The sequence below is a fragment of the Populus euphratica genome, unplaced genomic scaffold, assembly GCF_000495115.2.
Source record: "Populus euphratica unplaced genomic scaffold, PopEup_1.0 scaffold96.1, whole genome shotgun sequence".
NCBI lineage: Eukaryota > Viridiplantae > Streptophyta > Magnoliopsida > Malpighiales > Salicaceae > Populus > Populus euphratica.
The window spans coordinates 72,609-94,446 of record NW_011499978.1 but is presented as its reverse complement, the minus strand read 5'-3'; the positions used below and the strand labels follow the sequence as shown (position 1 = coordinate 94,446).

The following is a 21,838-nucleotide window of genomic DNA, read 5'->3' as shown; positions in this document are numbered from 1 at the left end:
GCAGGAGAAACACACTAAAATCATCATTAACACCACCATTTGCATTCTTATCAGAAAAACCAAGAAGGATTAGAAATCTAGAAGAGTTGTACGATGTCACTTAAGTCATGAAAGATACAACTCTATTTTATTTCTTTATAGATAGTGACCCACTTAGCTTTAATGAAGCTATCACATAAAAGAAATGGATAGAAGTAATAGATGAAGAAATGCATGCCATTGAAAAGAATAACACCTGGAAGTTAACTAATCTACCAAAAAAATAAGAAAGCAATTGGTATCAAATAGGTCTCTAAGACAAAGAAGAATGCAAAAGGTGAAGTATAAAGATACAAAGCAAGATTAGTGGAAAAAGGTTACAAACAGAGAGAAGGCATTGACTATGAAGAAGTATTTGCTCCAGTAGCCCTACTAGAGACAATCGGACTGATGTTCTCACTAGTTGTACAATATAGATGGAAGATCTATCAACTTGATGTGAAGTTAGCATTTCTGAATGGCTTCCTAGAAGAAGAGATCTATGTTAAACAACCACTTAGATACATTGAAGTTGGAAATGAAGGCAAAGTATACAAGTTGAAGAAAGCCCTCTAAGATTTGAAGTAAGCTCTGCGTGTTTGGAATACCAAAATTAACGAGTATTTTCAAGATAATGGATTTTAAAAAATATACATATGAACACACAATATATGTGAAGAAAGAAGCAGATGACAGCATTTTATTTGTGTGCCTATATGTTGATGACTTGATATTCACCGACAACAATCCTATCATGTTTCAAGACTTTAAGAAAAGCATGGTACAAGAGTTTGAGATGACAAACATTAGTCTAATGGCATATTTTCTTGGCTTCAGAGTAACGCAGAAAGAAGAAGGGATTTTTGTATCCTAAAGCGGTTACGCTAAAGATATTATTGAAAGGTTCAAGATGGAAAGCAGCAATTCGGTATCAACTCCAGTTAAGAATAGAATAGAATTGAGGAAAAGTAAAGTTGGAAATGTTGATCCAACTTACTTCAAAAGCTTAGTAGAAAGCTTAAGGTACTTGGCATGTACTAGACCAAATATATTCTACAGAGTCGGACTCATTAGCAGATATATGGAGACACTAGACTAGTCTCACTTGAATACAGACAAGAGAATTTTTTGCTACATCTAAGGAGCAATAAATGAAGGTATATTTTATACCTCAAGTGAAAACTTCAATCTTATTGGTTACTCGTATAGTGATTGGAGTAGAGATTTGGATTAAAGGAAAAGCACAATTAGATTTATTTTTTTCATGGGAGATATATTTTTTACATGGTTATCTAAGAAGCAATCGATAGTAATGTTATCAAGTTGTAAAGCTAAATATGTTATTGTCAATTCAGCTATATGTCATCTAATATGGTTAAAGAATATGCTGAAGTTTTTGGGATTTCCTCAAGAAAGTCCAACAAAGATTTATATTAATAATCGATCAGCGATTGCATTAGTCAAGAATCTAATGTATCATGAAAGAAATAAACACATCGATACACGTCATCATTTTATCCGAGAGCATGTGAAGAATAAAGAAGTTGAACTGATATCTTGCAAAACAAATGATCAAGTTGCAGATATCTTTACAAAGCCATTGAAGGGAGAAATATTTATCAGACTAAAATTCATGTTTGGTATGACATCCCTCGAATGAATTTAAAGGAGGGATTTCTTGTGATAAACTCAATCAACTACCAACCACCACCTATAGCCACCTATTATCAACCACCACTACCTGCTGACTTTCAATTTATGTATAAATAGACTGTTAAGTTTATATTATTAAGTGTGATAAAGAGTAGAAAAAAACATAAAAAAGAAAGAAAGAATGTATATTAAAATTGTAAGTTTTGTATTTTTATAAGCTTTTATTTTTATAATAAAACCATATATTTTATCTCCTCTAAATATTCTAAAACCAGTGGTTTCTCCCTTGACTAGTGGGATTCTAATGGAAGATTTTGAACATTCCAGTTTCGGTACTCGAATTAGAAACAGAAGTAGTCTTCCATCTATCAGCACTGTGACTCATCACGTCATACAAGGGACCTTTTTTATAAGCATTCTAAAAATATTGGAATGATTTTTCGTTTCCCTGATTTTTCAAGGTAGCAGTTATGATGGGAGATGCAGAATCCATTCCATAAAGCTCCAACCACTTGAACTGCGTAATAGTTGGCCACTGGAATTATACGATGGCATGCTCTGTTGATCTGCCTCAGGGCCTGGAACACCCTTCGTATTTGATCCTAACACCAGAAGAATGGGTAGCTTTTTCATGAAGATGACAGCCTTCAACAGCTTCTTTTTTCATTGTTTAGATCTCCAGCTCAGGTGCAAAGTCTAGCCTTCAAGCTGTTGCTTCTACTTCTTCACCTTGTGATTTTGGCAGAAGTTAAATACATATAAAGAACACGAAAAATTTTATGAGTAAAAAGGTTGCTGATGTTAATCTTAAATACACGATTTTATTCTCTTTAAAATAATAATATCAAAATTTATTTTTTTAGAAGGTTTATAAAGTTTTAAATAGATTAGAAATTTTTATTTTTAATAAAAATTAAAATTAAAAATTAAAAAGGAAAGAAGCATAAAATAAAAACAAATGCAAGAAATCTAGAAATAACAAAAAAAATAACAAAAGCTATCAAAATCAGAAACTTAAATGAAATTTTTAATATTTAAAGATATGATGGTTCATGTAGTTATGTAGTAGATTTTATTAAAAAAATAATCTCTAAAAACTTCTATAAAAATTTAAATATGATTTAATGATCTGATTAAACATTATAATTTTTTTAAATTATTATTTTAATCTAGCATAACAAGATCTTCTATTGAATTTAAATATATTTTATTGGTCTATAACTATATCTATTAGATCATTCATATAATTTATTTAAGATAAATTTTTATTTAACTATAATAAATTGACACTTAACTACACAGAATTACCTCGAATACTTTATCTTGTAACATTTATAAAATAATAGCTATTGTGTTTAATGAATATAAATCATATATGTTAATAATAAATATAATTTAAAAATATTAATATCATTGTTAATAAAAATAGTAATAATAATTATTAATATTATTGTTATTGAAAATATTAATAAAAATGAGTTTTTGATACTTAAATGGTTTGATTAATTATAAACTATATATATTAATGATAAATATAATTTTAAAAAATTAATGTTATTGTTAATGAAAATAGTAATAATAATTTTTAATAATATTATTAATATCATTATTATTGAAAATATTAATAAAAATAAATTTTTTATATTTGAATAGTTTGATTAATTAAATTGAATCAAATTCAATTTGATTCAATCAAGATTAAAATAAAATATGTAGAATGAAATTGAAATATTTCAATTAAAATTTAACTAAAAAATTTAGAATAAATTGAAATTTAAAATGAAATAAAAAAAATATTATATTTCATTTTATTTTTTAAATTAATATGAAATATTTAGATCACTCCAAACAAAATAAAAAAAATGAAATGAAATTGACATCCGTAGGTTGAAGAGCTCATGATTCTCTGATATGTTTTTATATTTTTTTAGGATATTTGTCATTCAATGGAGTTTCCACTTTCCAGCAGTGGGTTTGTTGCCATCCCATCAAGCTATGAACACCAAAAAACGTCTTAATAACGTCTTGGAAAAAGTAGGAGGGACGTCTCTTTTCTGAGGGTCATTCTCGTCTGTTCACGAAAAGAAAAGAAACGTGTGCTGTCATAAAATTAACTGCGGCCTCGTCAGCACTCTATAGATTTTTTTTATTATTATTATTTACATTAAATGTACACGAACAGAGTAGTAAAAATAAATTTGGAAATTTCCATTAATGTTTTTCGTTTCAAATTAAAAAAAAAAAAACATTCATAGATTATTAACATTAACAAAAAAAAAAACCTAAAAAACATTGGTGTTTTATACGGTTTGTTACCTTACATTTCATTATTCAGAATATTATTCACTAGATAAATCTTCTTTCTAGCTCACTTAAATTTTGAGTATGTTTTAATTTTATTATTAAAATTATTTTTTTATTTTATTATTCAATTATTCTATTATTTATAAATGATACTAGTAGTGTCTTTTATGGTAATAATAATAATTGTTTTTCAAATAATTGTATATGATTCTTATATGGATAATTTTTTAAAATGTAGATAATATTTTTGGAAAAATGTAAGACAAAAGAAACGCATTTGCAAGGGAAATACGTTTCATCAAAAAGATATTTTTTATTCATTTAAAATTATTTATACTAACAATTATATTTTTTATAGAGAATTTAAATTGTTAATTTTATTACAAAAATCCATCTAAACTTCCATATTATTAAATACTAAATAAACAATTAAAGAACACCCAACATCACATCATCAAATATCCTCATTTATATTTATTTTTCAGCTTTTATATTTGGTTAATATTAATATTTTTATAATTTATTGGTTTATATAATTTTATTTTATTAAACAAATGATTCAACTTTTCAAATTCAATTAAAAGCTTTCATGGTGCTAGAGAATTAGTTAAAACAATTAACATATCATTTGAAAAAGAAAAAAAAACTTATTCTTTAAAAGTATTAAATAAGATTTTTTTTTATTTTTGCTAAAAACGAAATGCATTTAATTACTGAGACATTATTATCGACAGATCATCCCACAGCCAAAAAGCTGAATAAAATGCAGGTCACTTCCTCTCATCTAACATTAGCAGTATACCACTCAACTTTTCCCAGCCTGACAAAAGCATGGAGATATGGTTCCTCATCCTCGTCTCTCTGTCCCTGTCTGCATTCCTTAAAGCCTTCTTCAACCTCTTCTTCCCTTGCAAAACTCACAAACTCCCTCCAGGCCCCCTAGCCTTTCCAATTATTGGCAACATCTTATGGCTTTCCAAATCCTTCGCCGACCTCGAGCCCACCCTTCGTTCCCTCGTCCAAAAACTCGGCCCGATGGTCACCCTCCATATATTCTCTCGCCCGGCTATCTTTATTTCCGATCGCTCCCTAGCTTACCAAGCCTTGATCCTGAACGGTTCTGTTTTTGGTAATCGCCCATCTGCTCTTGCTACTAGCAGAGTGCTTAATAACAATCAGCAGACTATCAGCTCTTCATTTTACGGTCCGACTTGGCGCCTCCTCCGTCGAAACCTCACATCAGAAATCCTCCATTCTTCGCGGGTTAAAACATTTGGTCATGCGCGTAAATGGGTGCTGCAAATCTTGAAGAATCAATTTGACTTGTTGTCCAGGTCTGGAGATCCTGTTCGTGTTGTGGATCATGTTCAGTTTGCCATGTTTTGTCTATTAGTACTCATGTGTTTCGGTGACAAGTTAGAGGAGAAACAGGTTAAGGAGATCGAACGAGTCGAGCGTCGCATGATTGAGAATATGCGTAGATTCAATATACTTAATTTCTGGCCAAGTTTGAGCAAGATAGTGCTTCGTAAGCAGTGGGCAGAGCTCTTGCAGCTTCGCAAGGACCAAGAAGATGCAATCATTCCATTGATAAGAGCAAGAAAGAAGTTGAAGGAAGAGAAGTTGGGAAAATCAAATGTGGAGGGCAAGAAGGATGAGTATGTCTTGTCTTATGTTGATACGCTGCTGGATCTGCAACTTCCTGGTGAGAATAGAAAGCTTAATGAGATCGAAATGGTTTCTTTATGCATCGAGTTTCTTGCTGCAGGTGTAGATACTACTACCACAGCCTTGCAGTGGATCATGGCAAATTTGGTTAAGTATCCACAGATTCAGGAGAAGCTATTTTCGGAAATGAAAGAGGTCGTTGGAGAAGGAGAGGGAGAGGTGAAGGAAGATGATCTGCAAAAGATGCCGTATTTAAAAGCAGTAATTCTGGAAGGTCTACGGAGGCACCCACCTGGGCATTTTGTGGTGCCACATGCTGTGACTGAAGATACGGTGTTGGGTGGGTATCTGATTCCTAAAAACGGGACAGTAAATTTCATGGTGGCTGATATGGGGTGGGATCCAAAGGTGTGGGAGGATCCCATGGCTTTCAAGCCTGAAAGGTTTCTAAATGGTGAAGGGGAAGCATTTGATATAACAGGAAGCAGGGAGATCAAGATGATGCCTTTCGGAGTTGGGAGGAGAATTTGCCCTGGATATGGCTTAGCCATGCTTCATTTGGAGTATTTTGTGGCTAATCTAGTATGGAATTTTGAGTGGAAGGCTATGGATGGAGATGCTATTGATTTGTCTGAGAAGCAACAGCTTACTGTGGCCATGAAGAATCCATTGCACGCCCACATATCTCGCAGGTCGAGAAGCAAGGTGTAGGGTAGGGTGTGTGGTGTCATTTAATTTATTTTCTTTTTTATGATGATTTTAGTTAATTAATAACATTGGAATGGGTTGACTTTCTTGTGGGGAAAGGCTGTCATGTTGTGATAAGATATCGAGAGTGTTTGTTTACGCGATATAGCTTTAGGTTTTAAAGTAAATCATGTAAATAATATGTTTGATAATATTAAAGTTCAATTTACTTTTTATGCGGCATTATGTTGAAGTTGTTGGATTGTTGCTGAGAGTTGTTTTTTCCTCTACCGTCTCTATGCCAGATAAATTAATTTAGCTGAGTACCGTTGATTTTTTAAAGTTAACTGCGTAGAATAAATTTAATCACGTGAACAGTATCTTTATTGTTTATTGAACCGTGTTTGATTAGATAAAAAAAATTATTTTTTTAAATTATATTTTATTTAAAAATTATTATTTAATATTATTCAATAACATTATATAAATTAGAAATATATCACATAATGATGTAACATTTATAAAATTTGATCGTAATGTTAATTTTATTTTTTATTATATTTTACATGATTTTGTTGCACGTTCAAAAAATCATAAAAACTATAGTTCTTATAAGATGAATTTCATACGTGATAAAATTATAGATAAGTTAATGAAATAATAAAAAATATTTGATATAAAGTATTATTTATTTAATGATGTAATAGTGATAGTTAAATCTATAATATTTAAATTCAAAATCATCAATATATATATATATATATCTTTTTTAGTTATTTTATAATTTTAATTTGAAAAACATGTTTAACCAAATATATTAAAATATTTTTTATTTAACTTTAATTTTAACCATAATTTTAACCAAACATATATAAATACCAAACTAACTTCAACTAAAAGTATTTTTTATAAAATAATTTTTTTCAAACCACAACCACAAAAACTATATAAATGGCAGCAACTTGCAGATGTAACTATTTAAGAAAGTTTTTTTCTTAATTTTTTATATTAAATTATAGAGGTAGCATCTAAGTAAGATTTATCAAATTAATGATGCATTTTTAAGATCAATTAGGGAAAAAAAAAAGATTTTAATCTTATCTTCATGGTCAAAGCCAAAAATGGAAGTAGATGTTTTTGAATCAAGCAAAATCGGAAGATAACATTTATTTTTTGATGAGCTTTACATATTATTAACGAATTATAATGTGTTTGAGAATGCTATGTAAATCGTGTTTTTAAAAATTTTAATTTTTTTTGTTTAAAATGAAAATAAATTTATGTTTTCAGATTGTTTTGATGTACTGATATCAAAAATAATTTTTAAAAAATAAAAAAAATATTATTTTCATGCATTTCTAAGCGAAAAATACTTTAAACCGTCACCGCTATCACCATTTCAAACAGACCCTTAGAAGTGTTAAAGCATCAATACTATCATAAATAGTAACAAAACCATAAAACTCTTTTAGTTTAATTTCTTGTGAAACTTTATCACACCAAGTAAGCAAATCTCTTTTCTTTTTTTGTAATTCATTTATATTTTAGGTTAATTTATTAAAAAATTATAGTATTTGTAGTTTGCTTATATATTTAAGTATTTTATAGCTTTCTCCAAGAGAATTTTGTTGTATTAATGCATGATTTGTATGTTAGGGTTTGTTTGGGATTTGAGAATTTTGATTTTATTTGTCATTTGATGAAATTGAGTTTGATTTTGTAATTTAATATTTTATAATTGAAGAAATGATGAGTTATTTAATTAGTACCAATTATATTTTCTTAATTTTTTATCAAATTGAAAATCTGAGAAAATTTAGGGAAATTAATTGTTTGTGGAATTAATAATAATTAAAATATATTAATATAAATTGAATAAGTTTGAATTGAATAAATGATGGATAATTAATTAATTGGGTATCGATTATTTGTTTTTTAATTTTGTTGTTTAGTTCACATTTTAAGACAAAATTAAATTTGTGTACAAATGATAATTAATTATTGGATTGTGAATTTAATTTTAATAAAAAAATTTAATCTTGAATGGATAGTTGCATTATAAATAAATATTATCATCAATATTTTATATAGGTTTCATAAGTAATTAATTATCATTATTGGATATAGCGAGATTCTTCCAATGAGTTGTATAAGATTATCTTAAAGGGGTTAAGAGTTTTAGTAATTTTGTACTTTCTAATCTAAAGAATATTAGTGAAGGTGAAATTAGATGTTTAGGTGTGAAATGTGAGAAGAAAAAGTTTCATCATAAAGATGTTATATCTACTTAAGAAAGGGTTTGTCAAGAAATATTTATATTGAATTGCACATAAAAACCCTTATGTTCCTTATAAAATAATATCCTTATAAAATAATGTTAGAAAGGATGGTTTGTCAACAAATATTTATATTAGGTTGCATATAGAAACATACACGAGCTTGTGGATAATAATAATAATAATAATAATAATAATCCTTGTAGGAGTACGATGATGGATGTAATGTGAATGAATTAAAGTTATTTAGGTGAAGTTTCACATAACATCCTTTTAGATGAAAAATCAAATGCAAATGCAGCTATGTTTTTTTAACTTTTAAAAGATTTTGATGAACCATTGTGGAAAGGGTGTACAACTCACAATAAATTATCAGTCATTATACAACTATTTACTATCAAGTCAGATTATGGGTTGCGTGAAACAAATTATGATAGAATCCTTGAATGGGTGAAAATCATGTTACCTGAAGGGAATAGGCTAAAAGATAACTTTGATGCTGCAAAATCTATAATGAAACCTCTTAACCAAGAATATTAAAAAATTGGTGTGTCTAAACTTGTACATGTTGTACTACGATGAATATATAAATTTTATTAAGTCCAAAACCTGTCAGCATACTCGATATAAATCTAATTGTGATAAAAATATGGACACTTATCGCATATAAAAAATTGAGATACTTCACAATCACTCTTATGTTGGAAAAGTTATTTATGTCTCCAAAGACTGCTGAGTATATGACATGACACCATTCATATGACGAGGTGGATAGAGTCACATCCTTTTAATGGTTAAGCTTGAAAATAGTTTAATAGGATGCATCTATAATTTTCAATGAAATTATAAAATGTACATCTTGTCTTATGTGCAAATGAATTTAATCCATTGGGATCCTTTTCTATACTTTATTCTTTTTAGCTAGTCATATTAATAGTTCAAAACTTACCCCTAGAAATATGTATGAAGTTAGAATTTATATTTTTATCTATGGTCATATCTGGTCCTTACAATCCAAGTACGAATATAGATGTTTTTGTTAAATCATTGATTAATGAGTTAAATCAGTTATGGTTAATCGAGACTTTGATATATAATGTCTTAAAAAAATAAAGTTTTCAAATAAAGACGACTTTGATGTAAACTATAAATTATTTTTCTTTGTACAGGACTGTTTTAAGTTGAGTATATATGGAAAATTATCTTTTTCATATTTTATAGATAATAATAAGACATTTACCTTAATTAAGAGTGGTAAAGCTTCTTCTTTTTTTATTGCTACTAAAGGTTCTTACCAAGTCATGTCAATTCAGAAACATTATAAAAGACTTCTTGAAAGGTTAAAATGAAAATAATGTTGCACTTTAAATACTATCAGTTGAAGAAGCATACAATAAAATCTTATAATATAAGGGTATTTTATTTGGTTTTCATTATGGTAAGCAAAAGTTTTTAGTTTTGGTATGACTCACAATTAGGTAAAATAAAGTATTTTTTAGGAGTTTTATTTTTTAAAGACTAATATCATCCTCCATAATTTAAATATTATACATATCGAGATAAATGTATTTGAAAATATTTTTAACACGGTTATGAATGTGAAATGAAAAATAAAGGACAATATAAAAACTAGAATGGATCTAACTTTATTTTGTAATAGTAAAAATATAGATTTTGTTAATAATGTATTTTGTGTTGCAAAGTCTAAAACTGCCTTCATATTATAAAAAGGATGTATAACTTCTTGTTTATGAATGACTTAGAACTCTATAATTTTTATATGAATATGCTTCAAACATAGCTAGATTGGTAAATTTAGACGAATACAAATTTAATGAAATAAAGAGTCATGATTGTCATGTATTTATGCAAGCACTCATTCAAGAGTTATTTAATATATGAGTCTACAATATGGATATATCTATTCAAGAGGTTAAGAATTGCATGCATCTTTAGTAATTATCTGTTGACTTTTTAAAACAAATATTCGATTATTCATCTCTAATTACTTATATACAAATATTTGTTAATGAAATTTTTATCGACAATTCTATCAGCTTTGCTAACATGTCAAATTAATAACGGAATTTCCAATGCAATTGCCAACAAAAATCTTATTATTTTGTTATTTTTTCCAATTCCATCTCTATTTTAATTAGAAATTATTGACAGAAATGTTTCATTGCCATTTCCATTAGAAACTATTGATGGAATTTTTTTCATCAATAATTTCATTGTTTTTTTTTAATTTTTTGGTAGTGTATTAAAAAAAAATAGCAGTTAAAAAAGGAGGAATTATATTAGAAAATTATTATATTCTTATGAATTTAAATTAGTGCTCTTCTTGAAAAAACATATATCTTTGGACATATAATTAGGTTAAAGAATTTGGCAAGCTCTTTCCAACACAAGATCAAATATCTTTAAGTTATTTTAATTTTTTAACTTCCAAACATCATCTTTAATTAACATTAGCAACTTTTTTTTATATGTATTTAATTAACATTAGCAACTTTTTTTTATATGTATTGACATTTATAATCCTTAATAAAATTTATTAAGTGCAAACATTAATGTTTTAGTTCACCATTGAAATTTTTCTTGATACGCTAAAATGTATTAACAACACTTGTATATTTTTTTACATTATGAAAAAAACTTTTAATGTGACCCGTGACAAAGCGTAGTTCTATTGACTAGTATAAAATAAAAGAGCAATATATTTCACTATTTCTTTTATTATTTCTTAACACTTAGTTACAATATGGATTATTACAATAAAATTGAGTCTGACCCCTTATTTTTTTATCCTTGAACAAATATTCACTTTGATCACAAAATTTTTTTTTTTTAATTTCATCCTCCCACACTATTTTCACTTAATTTTAATAGTTTGCATGCTAAGTTGTCAAAAAATATCCCAACATTGAGTTTATGCTTGATTTTTCAAAATAAAATTTAATTTTTCCACTAAAAAAATTAAAATAACATGGACCAAATCTAATATGAAAACAAAACATGCAACTCTGTTTCCTTTTAAATGTAGATTTTTCTTTTAAATGTCTATAGGCCATAAAACTACGATTTGGTCCTAATGTATTTTACTTTTTCATTATTTATCCCTATTTTTTAGAATTTTATTCTCTAGAATTTGAAAGTACAAAGAGTAACCTAAAAAAAGTTGTTACTTAATTACATTTCAACGATTAAAAAAATCAATATTGGTGTTAGTGGGTTCATATTGGAGATAGGAGTTCAATGAAGATGATGTTTTTTTTTTAAACATGTTGTAAATAATAGATCTAGACCCTTAAAATTTTTTTATTTGATTGGATTTAGGATTTTAGATTTTAGAGTAATTATATGCTGTTTTAGGGTTTAAAATAAGTTTATTGAGATTTTTATGATGTTTCAAGATATTTTTTAGTAAAACAAGTTAAAAATTATATATTTTGAATCCTAAATCTTAAACTCTAACTTTTTAACTATCACACACATTATTAGATATTTTAAAAAAAAAAATTGATGAAAAAATCATTTATTAAAAAAACCAAATAAAGCATGTGGGCTTGCTTTCTAGGCCAATAGATAAATGTTTGCCTTGTTTTTCTAGGGTTAGGCATGCTTGGACTAGAAGGTAAACCTTGTAAGTATTTGTTTTTTTAGATATTTTTATTAAAAAATAAAAATATATCTTTAAACTAAATTATCAAAATAATATTTAAATGATTATGCCATTATTTTAAAAAAGATTAGGATTTTTGTGATGATGTTATCATTACTTATAAATAATTATGGAATTTTTTAATATATATAATTTTCTTATTGATATTTAATGAGAATTAAATATTTGTTTTTATTTTTTATTTAATTTTCTTAATTTTACTGTTCTTAAATATCTTTCATGTAAATATTAATTCAAAATTTTATAATTTTATAATTAAGACTTGGTTTCACCATCATAATACATTTCTTACTTTAAAAATAATATTTCTCACAAAAAATGTTTTTTAAATAAAAAATACATCAATAAAAAAATAGATTTTTTATTAAATGTTTTTTTTTTCTTTCAGGTCAGAGGCGTTGCCTTTGGTGATCTGTCTGTTTAAAAGCACTCTTTTCTCTCTTCCTCCCCCGATAGAACCAGTAAAGAATATTCGAAATTTGAAATTTGAAATTTGTAGAGAGATGGCAACAGCGTCAAGCAACATGAAGGGTTTCTACAGGCAAAAGAAGAACAAGCATAGTGGTATCACAAAACCAACATCGTCCAAGAAATCGTCCCTTCATCACATTGCCTCTCTTGTCTCCGATATTACACAACCACCTGCCCTGATTTCCCATGGCTCTCCTGATCATAAAGGTTTTTGTTTCATATGTACTCTCTCAAAATTTTATTTTATTTTGTTGTTACATTTAATTTTTTTCTTCTTGTTTGATTATTGATGTATTTTTCTTCAACAATAAAGAGAGTGGATTTTTTTTTTTATTCCAGGTAGATCATTTTCCATTGTTGTTTTTAATCACATTTTTTCATATTTATTTTTACTCAAACTGAAAAATCGTCTCTGGGTTTCTTCTTCATGGTGATATATTCTTCGTAAAATATCGATCTACATGTAGCTTATTGTGTTTTGTTGATTTTTTTTTTTTTTGTGTGTTTAATAGATTATTATGACGAACATGAGGAACTGTTGAGACAATTTGACATGAACATGGCATATGGGCCGTGTCTTGGGATGTCTCGGCTTGCACGTTGGGGGCGTGCTCAACGTTTAGGTCTAAACCCACCGAATGAATTTGAGGGGCTGTTGAAGGCTGAAATGGTTCGATCAGAATGCTGGTGGGATGGTCGCGTTTAGAAGTTCTAGTATTATGCTTTGGTGTAACAATGGAAGCTAATGTATGACTGCAAGTTGTGCTTTTAATTTGCAGTGTTCTGTTCAGCCTCTGGCTGTGTTAGTGTGAACTAGTGAAATTGCTGATCTTAATCAAATGCTTTTCTTGACGTAAATGTTGTGTGTTGTAAAATTTGAGCAGTGGCCCTTTGTGTGGATTACGAGATTATGTGCTGTTCCAACTAGGGCTTGTTTGCATCTATGATGTTGAGCAACATGGAGAGTTTTTTAATCATGAATGTTTCTAATTATTCTGTTTTAGCATGTCGTAGAGAGCCTTGTGATCAGAATCTAACAAAAAAGTAGATATCGCTCTATATTTTTTGTTTAAATTTTGAATATCATGATTGAATGCTGGAGTTTCTGCATAAATGAGCATGGTTACCAGCAGATGATGGAAGAGACCTTAAGAACTTGTCAGCACGTTCCTAGCTTGTTGGAACAGTACAGGTACGATTTAATGATCAATTTTTCCTTTCGATTGTTCAATGGATTGTCTGCAAGCAATTTTCATGAGATATTTCAGCTGTTTGACTGCTCTGGCTATTGGTTCCCATCGTGTGGCAAATATAAAAAATCCATGGGCACAAGGAGAAGATTTTCTTGCGGGGCTAGGGCAGGATATTCAAAGTTATTCGATCCCTATTCCAGTCTTTTCCCTTTTTTGAGAATGTATTCGATGTGTTAATACCACCAAACGAAGCAACAAGCAATAGGCTTGCAACACAAGGAAACATCATTCGCGCAGGAAAGGGATCTTATCTTCTGGTATTATAATTTTACTCGAGATTTGTCAACTTATGAAGGCTCTTCAATCCGCTCCAGGCATCCCCCATTTCGAGCAATCTCCAGTTCTACAAGTGATCAAAATGCCTTCCATTTTGTCCTTATTTTGGTTGTTTGGTCATTGAAGAAAACACTGCCAGTCTACCAGACATTTGAATGCTCCTACTTTACCTCCCTCTATATCAGGAAAGAAAACAGTCCTTTCGTAAACCAAAAGATTGGCTCCGTTAGAAATCTAAGAGAAGAAAGACCAGTATTCCACAATTTGATGTGGGATCTCTGCTGTTAGTAAGTATGAAAAGAGATCCAACAACACGATGTCGCAATATATAGCTTTCAAGATATCACAAAGAAATTCATGTAAGGCTGCAACCAACACTAAGCATACATTTTTCTGGAGAATAAAAACCTAGTATACTTTTAATTAGACATAGCGGGAAATGTGGTATAAAAGAATATGCCGTAGAAAAACACCGCAACTATAATCCTACTCATTTTTCGTGTTGGTTTTTGCCTGCTTATCGTCAGGAATGCATGATGACCAATAGATTGGCAAGAGTGTGCAGACTGCCTGTATTAGAAGGGCCTGAGGAAATCCTGAAAAATCACTGCCAGTTACTCCAACAAATGATGAAAGTGCAACTCCAAGATATCCACTCACTATGAATGAAAGGGCATTAGCAGAAGCCACAAGAGCCATCAGGGATCCTTCACATCCTGAAGGGCAGAGCTGTGCTATTAAAATATTGAATGGCAGAATCTTGAAGAAGAATAGAACCTCCAAAAGGCCTGAGAAGACTATAACATACAACGAATCTGGCACGCCCATATTCCGATAAACTCCCTTAACAAATAGCAGATCAGAAAGCATGAACACTGCCATCACTCCCTGAATGGCTGCAATTAACTTCTTTGATGGGACGGACTTTAAATAGCAATTGTAGATGATGCTCCATAGAAGCATTGCTGCCTGGCCAAAGACCTTAGAGATCCCCAATACAGATGAATTAATGTTCAGATACTGTGTTTGGTAAAAGAACATGGTTCCTGTTAGTGCTGGGATTATGGCATTAGATGCTGCCAACCATGCTATCGAGTAAGCAATCTCAGGTTTCCGTAATGCAACTGAAAGCTCTGAAAGCTGTTTTCTAATTCCAACCCCGGATGAACTTTTGGGGAGGTTAAGTGAGCTTTCATGGACAGTGATTGTAACAAACAATTGCAGAGCAACAGTAAGGCTGAAAATGAGGAAAATGGCTTGGGGAGCGTATCTGTTAATGGCAATGCCACCAAGCAGGTTTCCAAGGACACCACCAGCAGAGGAAGCAATCCACACAAATGATTGGAGCTCACCTGAGGACGATGACTGAGAAGTTTTAGGGGACATGGTGGGCTGCTTTCCTATCCCAGCAACAATGGCATCATTTGCAACCTCAGCTATTGAAGCACCAAGATTGCTAAGGAGGAGACATAGACTCAAGGTGAAGATTGAGATGCCTGATGGAGAAAGGATTGCTATAGCTAGCCATGAAACGGCTTGCAAGAAAGCTGCAATAACAGATGAGAAAACATGTTATGAAGCGATTTTGAGTTATATCATGAAAGAGATATAACAGAACCATGCATATTTGTGTAGAATCATATCCATCAGTTCTCCATGGCACCAAACTTTTTCCTTGCAGGCAAATTAGTAAGAGATTTTTAAGTTGCAATTCACTATTACTCTATTTCATAGCTATCTTCATCAAATGATATGTAACTTGTTCCATGAGCAAAAGTATAAGGATAAAATTATCGTGAAGGTCGCAACTGGGGTGATTCAAATAGATAAACATGCGAAGCAGGAATATTACAAGTAAATACAATTTGAAGAAGCGATGAGATAATTCCCCTGAAAGTCGAAAACAGATGCAAGCAGTATTATCCTAAATCACCTGTTAGATAGTATTTAGAACTTAAAAAATACCAAAAAAAGGTTGTTTCTTGAAACTTAAGATGCATCTGTGCTCTGCCTGTCAGCCTTTACTGACAAGAAAAGTAGTTTGATATAGGATCCAACCATCATTTCTCAACATGCAGGCCCTCTTTATCAAGGGATATAGAACTTATCCAATGAGTGAATGGCATAGGTTAAAATCATCATGAGAGCAGTTAGCTGCAATGAAAACATCTTAAAGCTGTTAACTATTGAAATCCTCCTCCCTCCCCACCACCACCACCAAAATGGAAGGAAACAGAACAAAGCTTGCTAACTATCGAAACATACAGCCTCAGAAAGAAGCCTCTTCGCTATAACCGGATCAACATTGCAGACTCTTGGAAGCAATGTTCCTATATAGAGCTATGACTCTAAACAGAGAGAGAGAATAGCTTCAGAGAACAGCAAGACTCGTGCAGACCATTCAAGCCTGAGTCTCTGATTTTGGTTGCCCATTTAAAAATTAACTACCCACACGTAAACAGTATCTTAAATAAATTGCACGGACTGAGGAACATCTCCAAATAAAAAACATCACCTGGTTCAATTCTCAAACAGGTATATGGTGGGCAGCACATGTTTCAAAAAAATACTAGAAACTTGTCCGTTGAGAATGGCACAAACAAAATTATGTAACTCAAACTAACCACACTCCGAACTAAACCTTGGAAACATCCTTAATTCTTTTTATACTATAAATAAAAAAGAAGTAAATTTGCTAACTGAATTCTAAGAGAACAACAACCAGCGGAACTACTTGTACAAATACAAAAGCACGCTCATAAAACAAACAACATTCCATGTAAACCCTGCATTGAACGTCCAAAAACTTATATTTCCATAACATAATAATAATAATAAACCCTTTATCAAAATACTCAAACTTTTAACATATCTTAATCAGATCAAGAAGAAGCTAAATAAATAAATAAATAATGCCCCCCTGCTGCCTTTACTTTGATCCCAGGTAAGGTCTGGAACCAAATAAAATAAAACCAAACAAGTGATTCAATTAAACACATCAATGAACAGCAAGAGAAAGAAAAAAGAAAAGAAAAGCTCGAATGCTTTTTTGTGATTAATTCACTTACCACCGATGGCAATATAAGGAATGCGGTGCTGGCCAGAAATGTAAACAGCATCGGAAACGACACCGTATAGAGGCTTACCAACCATGGGAAGATTGGCAGAGTTTTGAAGGAGCTGAAGAGTAGAAGGGTCCACATTAAGCCCATCTTTCACGAAAAAGTTTATAGCCATCCATGGCAAACACCTGAACCCCTGTACCCAGAATCCCAAAACCAGTATTCTCCTCATCAAGTTCGAGTCCTTACCACCATCTGGTGAAGGAGAAGGAGAAGATACCATTTTTTTTTCTTTTTCTTTTTGGGAATTGTAAGCTCGAAAAAGCTGTTGGTTTCGGAGGTTTTTCTTTTCTTTTCTTACAGAGTTTGGGGGCTGTCTATGAGTTTATTATGCACACGAAGAGGTTTTTGGGAATGGACACGTGTGAGGTGTCGGTCTCTTTTTAATTTTTTTTATTGTCTTAATAATATAATTAAGAACAGAAGTCGAATATATCTACATGCTTTCTAAAATATAAATTATGTAAAGGAAATAAGAGTAAGAGAATTAAAATTTCTTGTCGGCAAATATTAGAGTATATTAGGTGTTGTTGATAGTACGGTAGTAATTTTTTTTAAAAATGTATTTTATTTAAAAATATATTAAAATAATATATTTTATATTTTAAAAATTATTTTTAATATCAGTTTATTAAAATAATTTAAAAACAAAGAAAAAACATTAACAGGACTAGTAATAGTAATATAAAGAGAAAATAATAATTATAAAATAATATTGCAGATAAAATAACCACGGTGCATGCAAATCAAAATATATATTTTTTATATTTTTTAAGTTAAACTAGATAATATATTAAGATTTATTATACATGAAACAAATATTGGATAGCATATGATTTAAAAAATAATAGTAAGTATATCGAGTAAGAGAATAATGTAAAAGAATATTCTCTTCATAAATACTCAAATTCATGATAGCATGAGAAGATATTGTAGTTTATTTTTATTTTTATTATTACTATTATTATTATTATTATTATTTAGTATAGGGCAGATCTTAAGTTTGGAACATTCCAGCACTTTATTTTTATTATAAAAGGGAGGACCATTGAATATTCGTGTAATTCCGTCGCAAACTTTATAATTTCTTTTATTTTCTTTTCTTTTCACAAGACAACAGTTAGCACACACATCAAGGGAAGGATATTCCGTCACAAAATTTATAATTTCTTTTCGAGTTAGTGATGTCAAAAACTGTAGCTTTTAAAAATATTTTTTATTTTAAATAATATTTAAATAATATTTTTTTTTATTTTTTAATATCATTGTATTAAAATAATATAAAAAATTAAAAATTAAAAATTCATAAAACTCTGATAGAACATATGCAAAGGAAAGATATTCCATCAAAAAATTTATAAATGTTTTAAAAGATAAATTAGAGATGTGAGAATAATAGCGGTAGTTTTTTAAATTATATTTTTATTTTAAAATATATAAAAATGATATGTTTTTTATTTTTAAAAAATTATTTTTAATATTATTATATTAAAATAATCTAAAAAAATAAATTAAAATTAAAAAATTAAAATTTTATAGAACTCTTGGCTATCGCTGATAAGCTCATACTCAAGACAATTGTTTAATTAAGACATTCGATACTTACAAGTAACATCCACTTACTTGGAGTTAGGTCCAATTTAACCTTGTACACATCCTCTAGCAAATAAATAATATCTGGATATAACGTAATTAACTTTATCTGGATATAAAATAATATCTTTTAAATAATTTAATTGACTATTATATCCTTAATGCAGATCTCACTCATCTCTAATTAAGAAAAAAAATCAATATTTAAGAAATTCTTAAAAAGGAGTTTCTAAGAATTTAAAAGTAGGTTGATCCTATTTTTCCATTATTTTTCTATTTATTAGCCACATAAAACCCTAAAAATAATAAAACTACATCAAAATTTATCAAATTATTAGATTGGGGCAATTTTTGCATATTGTCTTATATTACTTTTTGCTCATTTGATAAATCATATATATATATATATATATATAAAGGTTAAAATTCTTATTCATTTAATCTCTATGCTGGCTATAGCTTCTACTCACATCACATATAATTTAAAATAATCTAAAATAACTCTTTTAAATTATTCATTATAATGCCATATTATATTACTAAAAGTAAGATCCTAAATACACAATGAGGCTCTTCTCTCTTTTTTTATTTCTTTCATTTTTCAAGAAAAATGTGGTATTTTCTTATAACAACAACGTGTATAATAGAAATTATTAAGCTTTATTTAAAAAGTTTTAAATTTTAAAAATCACACGTTTTAATTTAATACATGGTAAAAAACATTTACTTATAAATCATTCAAACTAATATATTAGAAATTATATATAAAAGGGTATTATTTAATTAATAGTTCAAAAATACATATTCGCGTGTCTATTTATTTTGAATGATTTATAAGTAAGCTACATGACAAATGCGAGGGAGAGTCGTGACGGAAGGGCAGATCGCTGTGAATTTCGATGGACGGAAAAGGAACAGTCGTGACGGCGTTGGTGGGGGAGAGCAAGTGGTAGAAAGCTGTGGTCCTTGATTTGGGGAAGGAGCTGTTTGTTTTACTATTGACGGTGGATGAGATCAAATTTGTCAAATATTTGTGGTGGGTCAGATATTTTATTTCTCAACGAAAACACTTTCGGTGGAGGTTTTTTTTAACATATTCTTATAGTTAAAAAAGATTTAAGAGAAAATTCAAAATTTTATGTATATATATAATTAAATAAATTAAAAATTAATGTTAATAAATAAAAAATTCATAGACAATAATTAAAAATAAAATTAAAATAAATAAATAAACAGATATATATCATGATATTTAATCTTACAAAATATAATATTTACTTAGTTATATTTGCTAAATTTATTTTTTAAAACATTTTTTATTCAATTAAATGATATATATATATTAAATTTATTAAATTAAAAATAAATATTATACAAGACTCCAAATAAAAAATATTATCTGAAAATAATTTTTTTAAATAAAGTTCTTGCATATAAAAAGATAAAAAAAAATTAATAAATCAGAATATTTTTACAAAAATTAAATATGCATATGCACAATTCCAAAAAAAAATATTAAATAAAAAATTACTAAAAAATATTAATTGAAACATAAATTATATATATATATATATATATTATCTGAAAATAACTTTTTTAAATAAAGTTCTTGCATATAAAAAGATAGAAAAATAATAAATCAGAATTTTTTAAAAATTAAATATGAACAATACCAAAAACAATTAAATAAAAATTACTAAAAGTCCTCCCTCTGGTACGAAGGAGCCTGTTTAGCTGGTTCGTTTTTTAATATATATATATATATATATTAAAAAAAGAACCAGATAAACAGGCTCCTTCGTACCAGTGGGAGGATTCTTCCTTCACCTTTACCCAGAGTTTTAACAAATTTGTAATTTATTTTTTAATTGCATTGCATGACCTACGATAAGTGCTAGCTCACACCCAGCCACGTGGCCTTAAAGCAGCACTTAAAACCAATTTATTATATATTTTATTTTATAAAGACAACAAGCCATGTGACTTCCATTTTCGTCTCACCGTCCATGGTCAGATAATTTCTTCGTTATCTTGACTTTCACGAGTAATATGGGACAAATGCCGATATTTTTATTTATTCCATTTTCAACCAAAAGAAAATAAAAGAAAATTTGAAAAAATAAATGAAAAAAATAAATTTTATACATAAAGAAATAATTTTTATTTACACTAGAAACAAAATTCACTTTATTTTAAAAGATCGAGAAATTATATAATTTTTTTGTGAAACTTTTATTTATTTATGGAAGTTATTTTTTTATTTTATATTATAAAGTAAAAGAACAAATAAAAAAAGGATCAAAGATGGTCTAATAATTAAAATGATAAAGTAATGAATTCATTAATGAAACACATTTGATGACTCCAAGGCCTTTTTTTTTCTTTTTCAGAGAATTGATTTTTCATTTTAATTTTGATTTTTTCATGTTCGGGTTTTTGCAATTCATAAATAAAATGTTATTTCCAACAAAACATTTTCCTTTAGCTTTTTAAAATAAAATAAAAAAAATTAGATAACCAAGACTAGAATTTTAGAAATAAAGATAAGAATTACCCAACATAAATAAAAATTAACAAAAAAATTCAATCAATTTTGTATTCTTGAAAACAAAGTAAAAAATATATATATTCACAGCCAAATAAAAGAAGATCGCTAGTTGAGTAAATGAAAAATTAAATCTTTTTTATATTTTTTTAATTTTTATTTTTTTAAGTTGAAAAAATTAAAAATTAACTTATTTAAAGCCTGTTTGATAATATTATTTTAATTGTTTTTTAAAAAATATTTTATATTAAAATAATATTTTTATTTTTTAAAAATTATTTTTAAAA

At 28.6% G+C, this 21,838-nt stretch overlaps 3 protein-coding genes and 1 long non-coding RNA gene across 4 annotated transcripts in view; 2 read left to right on the top strand and 2 right to left on the bottom strand.

Annotated features, from left to right (window-relative positions):
- Nucleotides 1-1,957, bottom strand: part of LOC105139619 (uncharacterized) — a 12,490-nt gene extending 10,533 nt beyond the window's left edge. The window contains exons 1-2 of the long non-coding RNA XR_845018.1: nucleotides 1,944-1,957; nucleotides 1,724-1,729 (exon numbers count right to left, since the gene is read on the bottom strand). This is a non-coding gene — a long non-coding RNA (uncharacterized LOC105139619). The remainder of the gene's footprint in view (nucleotides 1-1,723; nucleotides 1,730-1,943) is intronic.
- Nucleotides 1,958-4,722: 2,765 nt separating this feature from the next.
- LOC105139620 (cytochrome P450 89A2-like) lies at nucleotides 4,723-6,583 on the top strand. The gene has a single exon (XM_011046119.1). The coding sequence runs from the start codon at nucleotides 4,807-4,809 to the stop codon at nucleotides 6,352-6,354; it is 1,548 nt and encodes a 515-aa protein (XP_011044421.1). The 5' UTR covers nucleotides 4,723-4,806; the 3' UTR covers nucleotides 6,355-6,583.
- Nucleotides 6,584-12,703: 6,120 nt separating this feature from the next.
- Nucleotides 12,704-13,739, top strand: LOC105139617 (DNA polymerase delta subunit 4-like). The gene is made up of 2 exons (XM_011046118.1): nucleotides 12,704-12,969; nucleotides 13,275-13,739. The coding sequence occupies exons 1-2, from the start codon at nucleotides 12,795-12,797 to the stop codon at nucleotides 13,466-13,468; spliced, it is 369 nt and encodes a 122-aa protein (XP_011044420.1). The 5' UTR covers nucleotides 12,704-12,794; the 3' UTR covers nucleotides 13,469-13,739.
- An 849-nt stretch (nucleotides 13,740-14,588) lies between these two features.
- Nucleotides 14,589-17,723, bottom strand: LOC105139616 (Major facilitator superfamily protein). The gene is made up of 2 exons (XM_011046117.1): nucleotides 17,360-17,723; nucleotides 14,589-15,838 (listed from the first exon to the last, which is right to left on the bottom strand). The coding sequence occupies exons 1-2, from the start codon at nucleotides 17,634-17,636 to the stop codon at nucleotides 14,778-14,780; spliced, it is 1,338 nt and encodes a 445-aa protein (XP_011044419.1). The 5' UTR covers nucleotides 17,637-17,723; the 3' UTR covers nucleotides 14,589-14,777.
- Nucleotides 17,724-21,838: the final 4,115 nt, after the last annotated feature.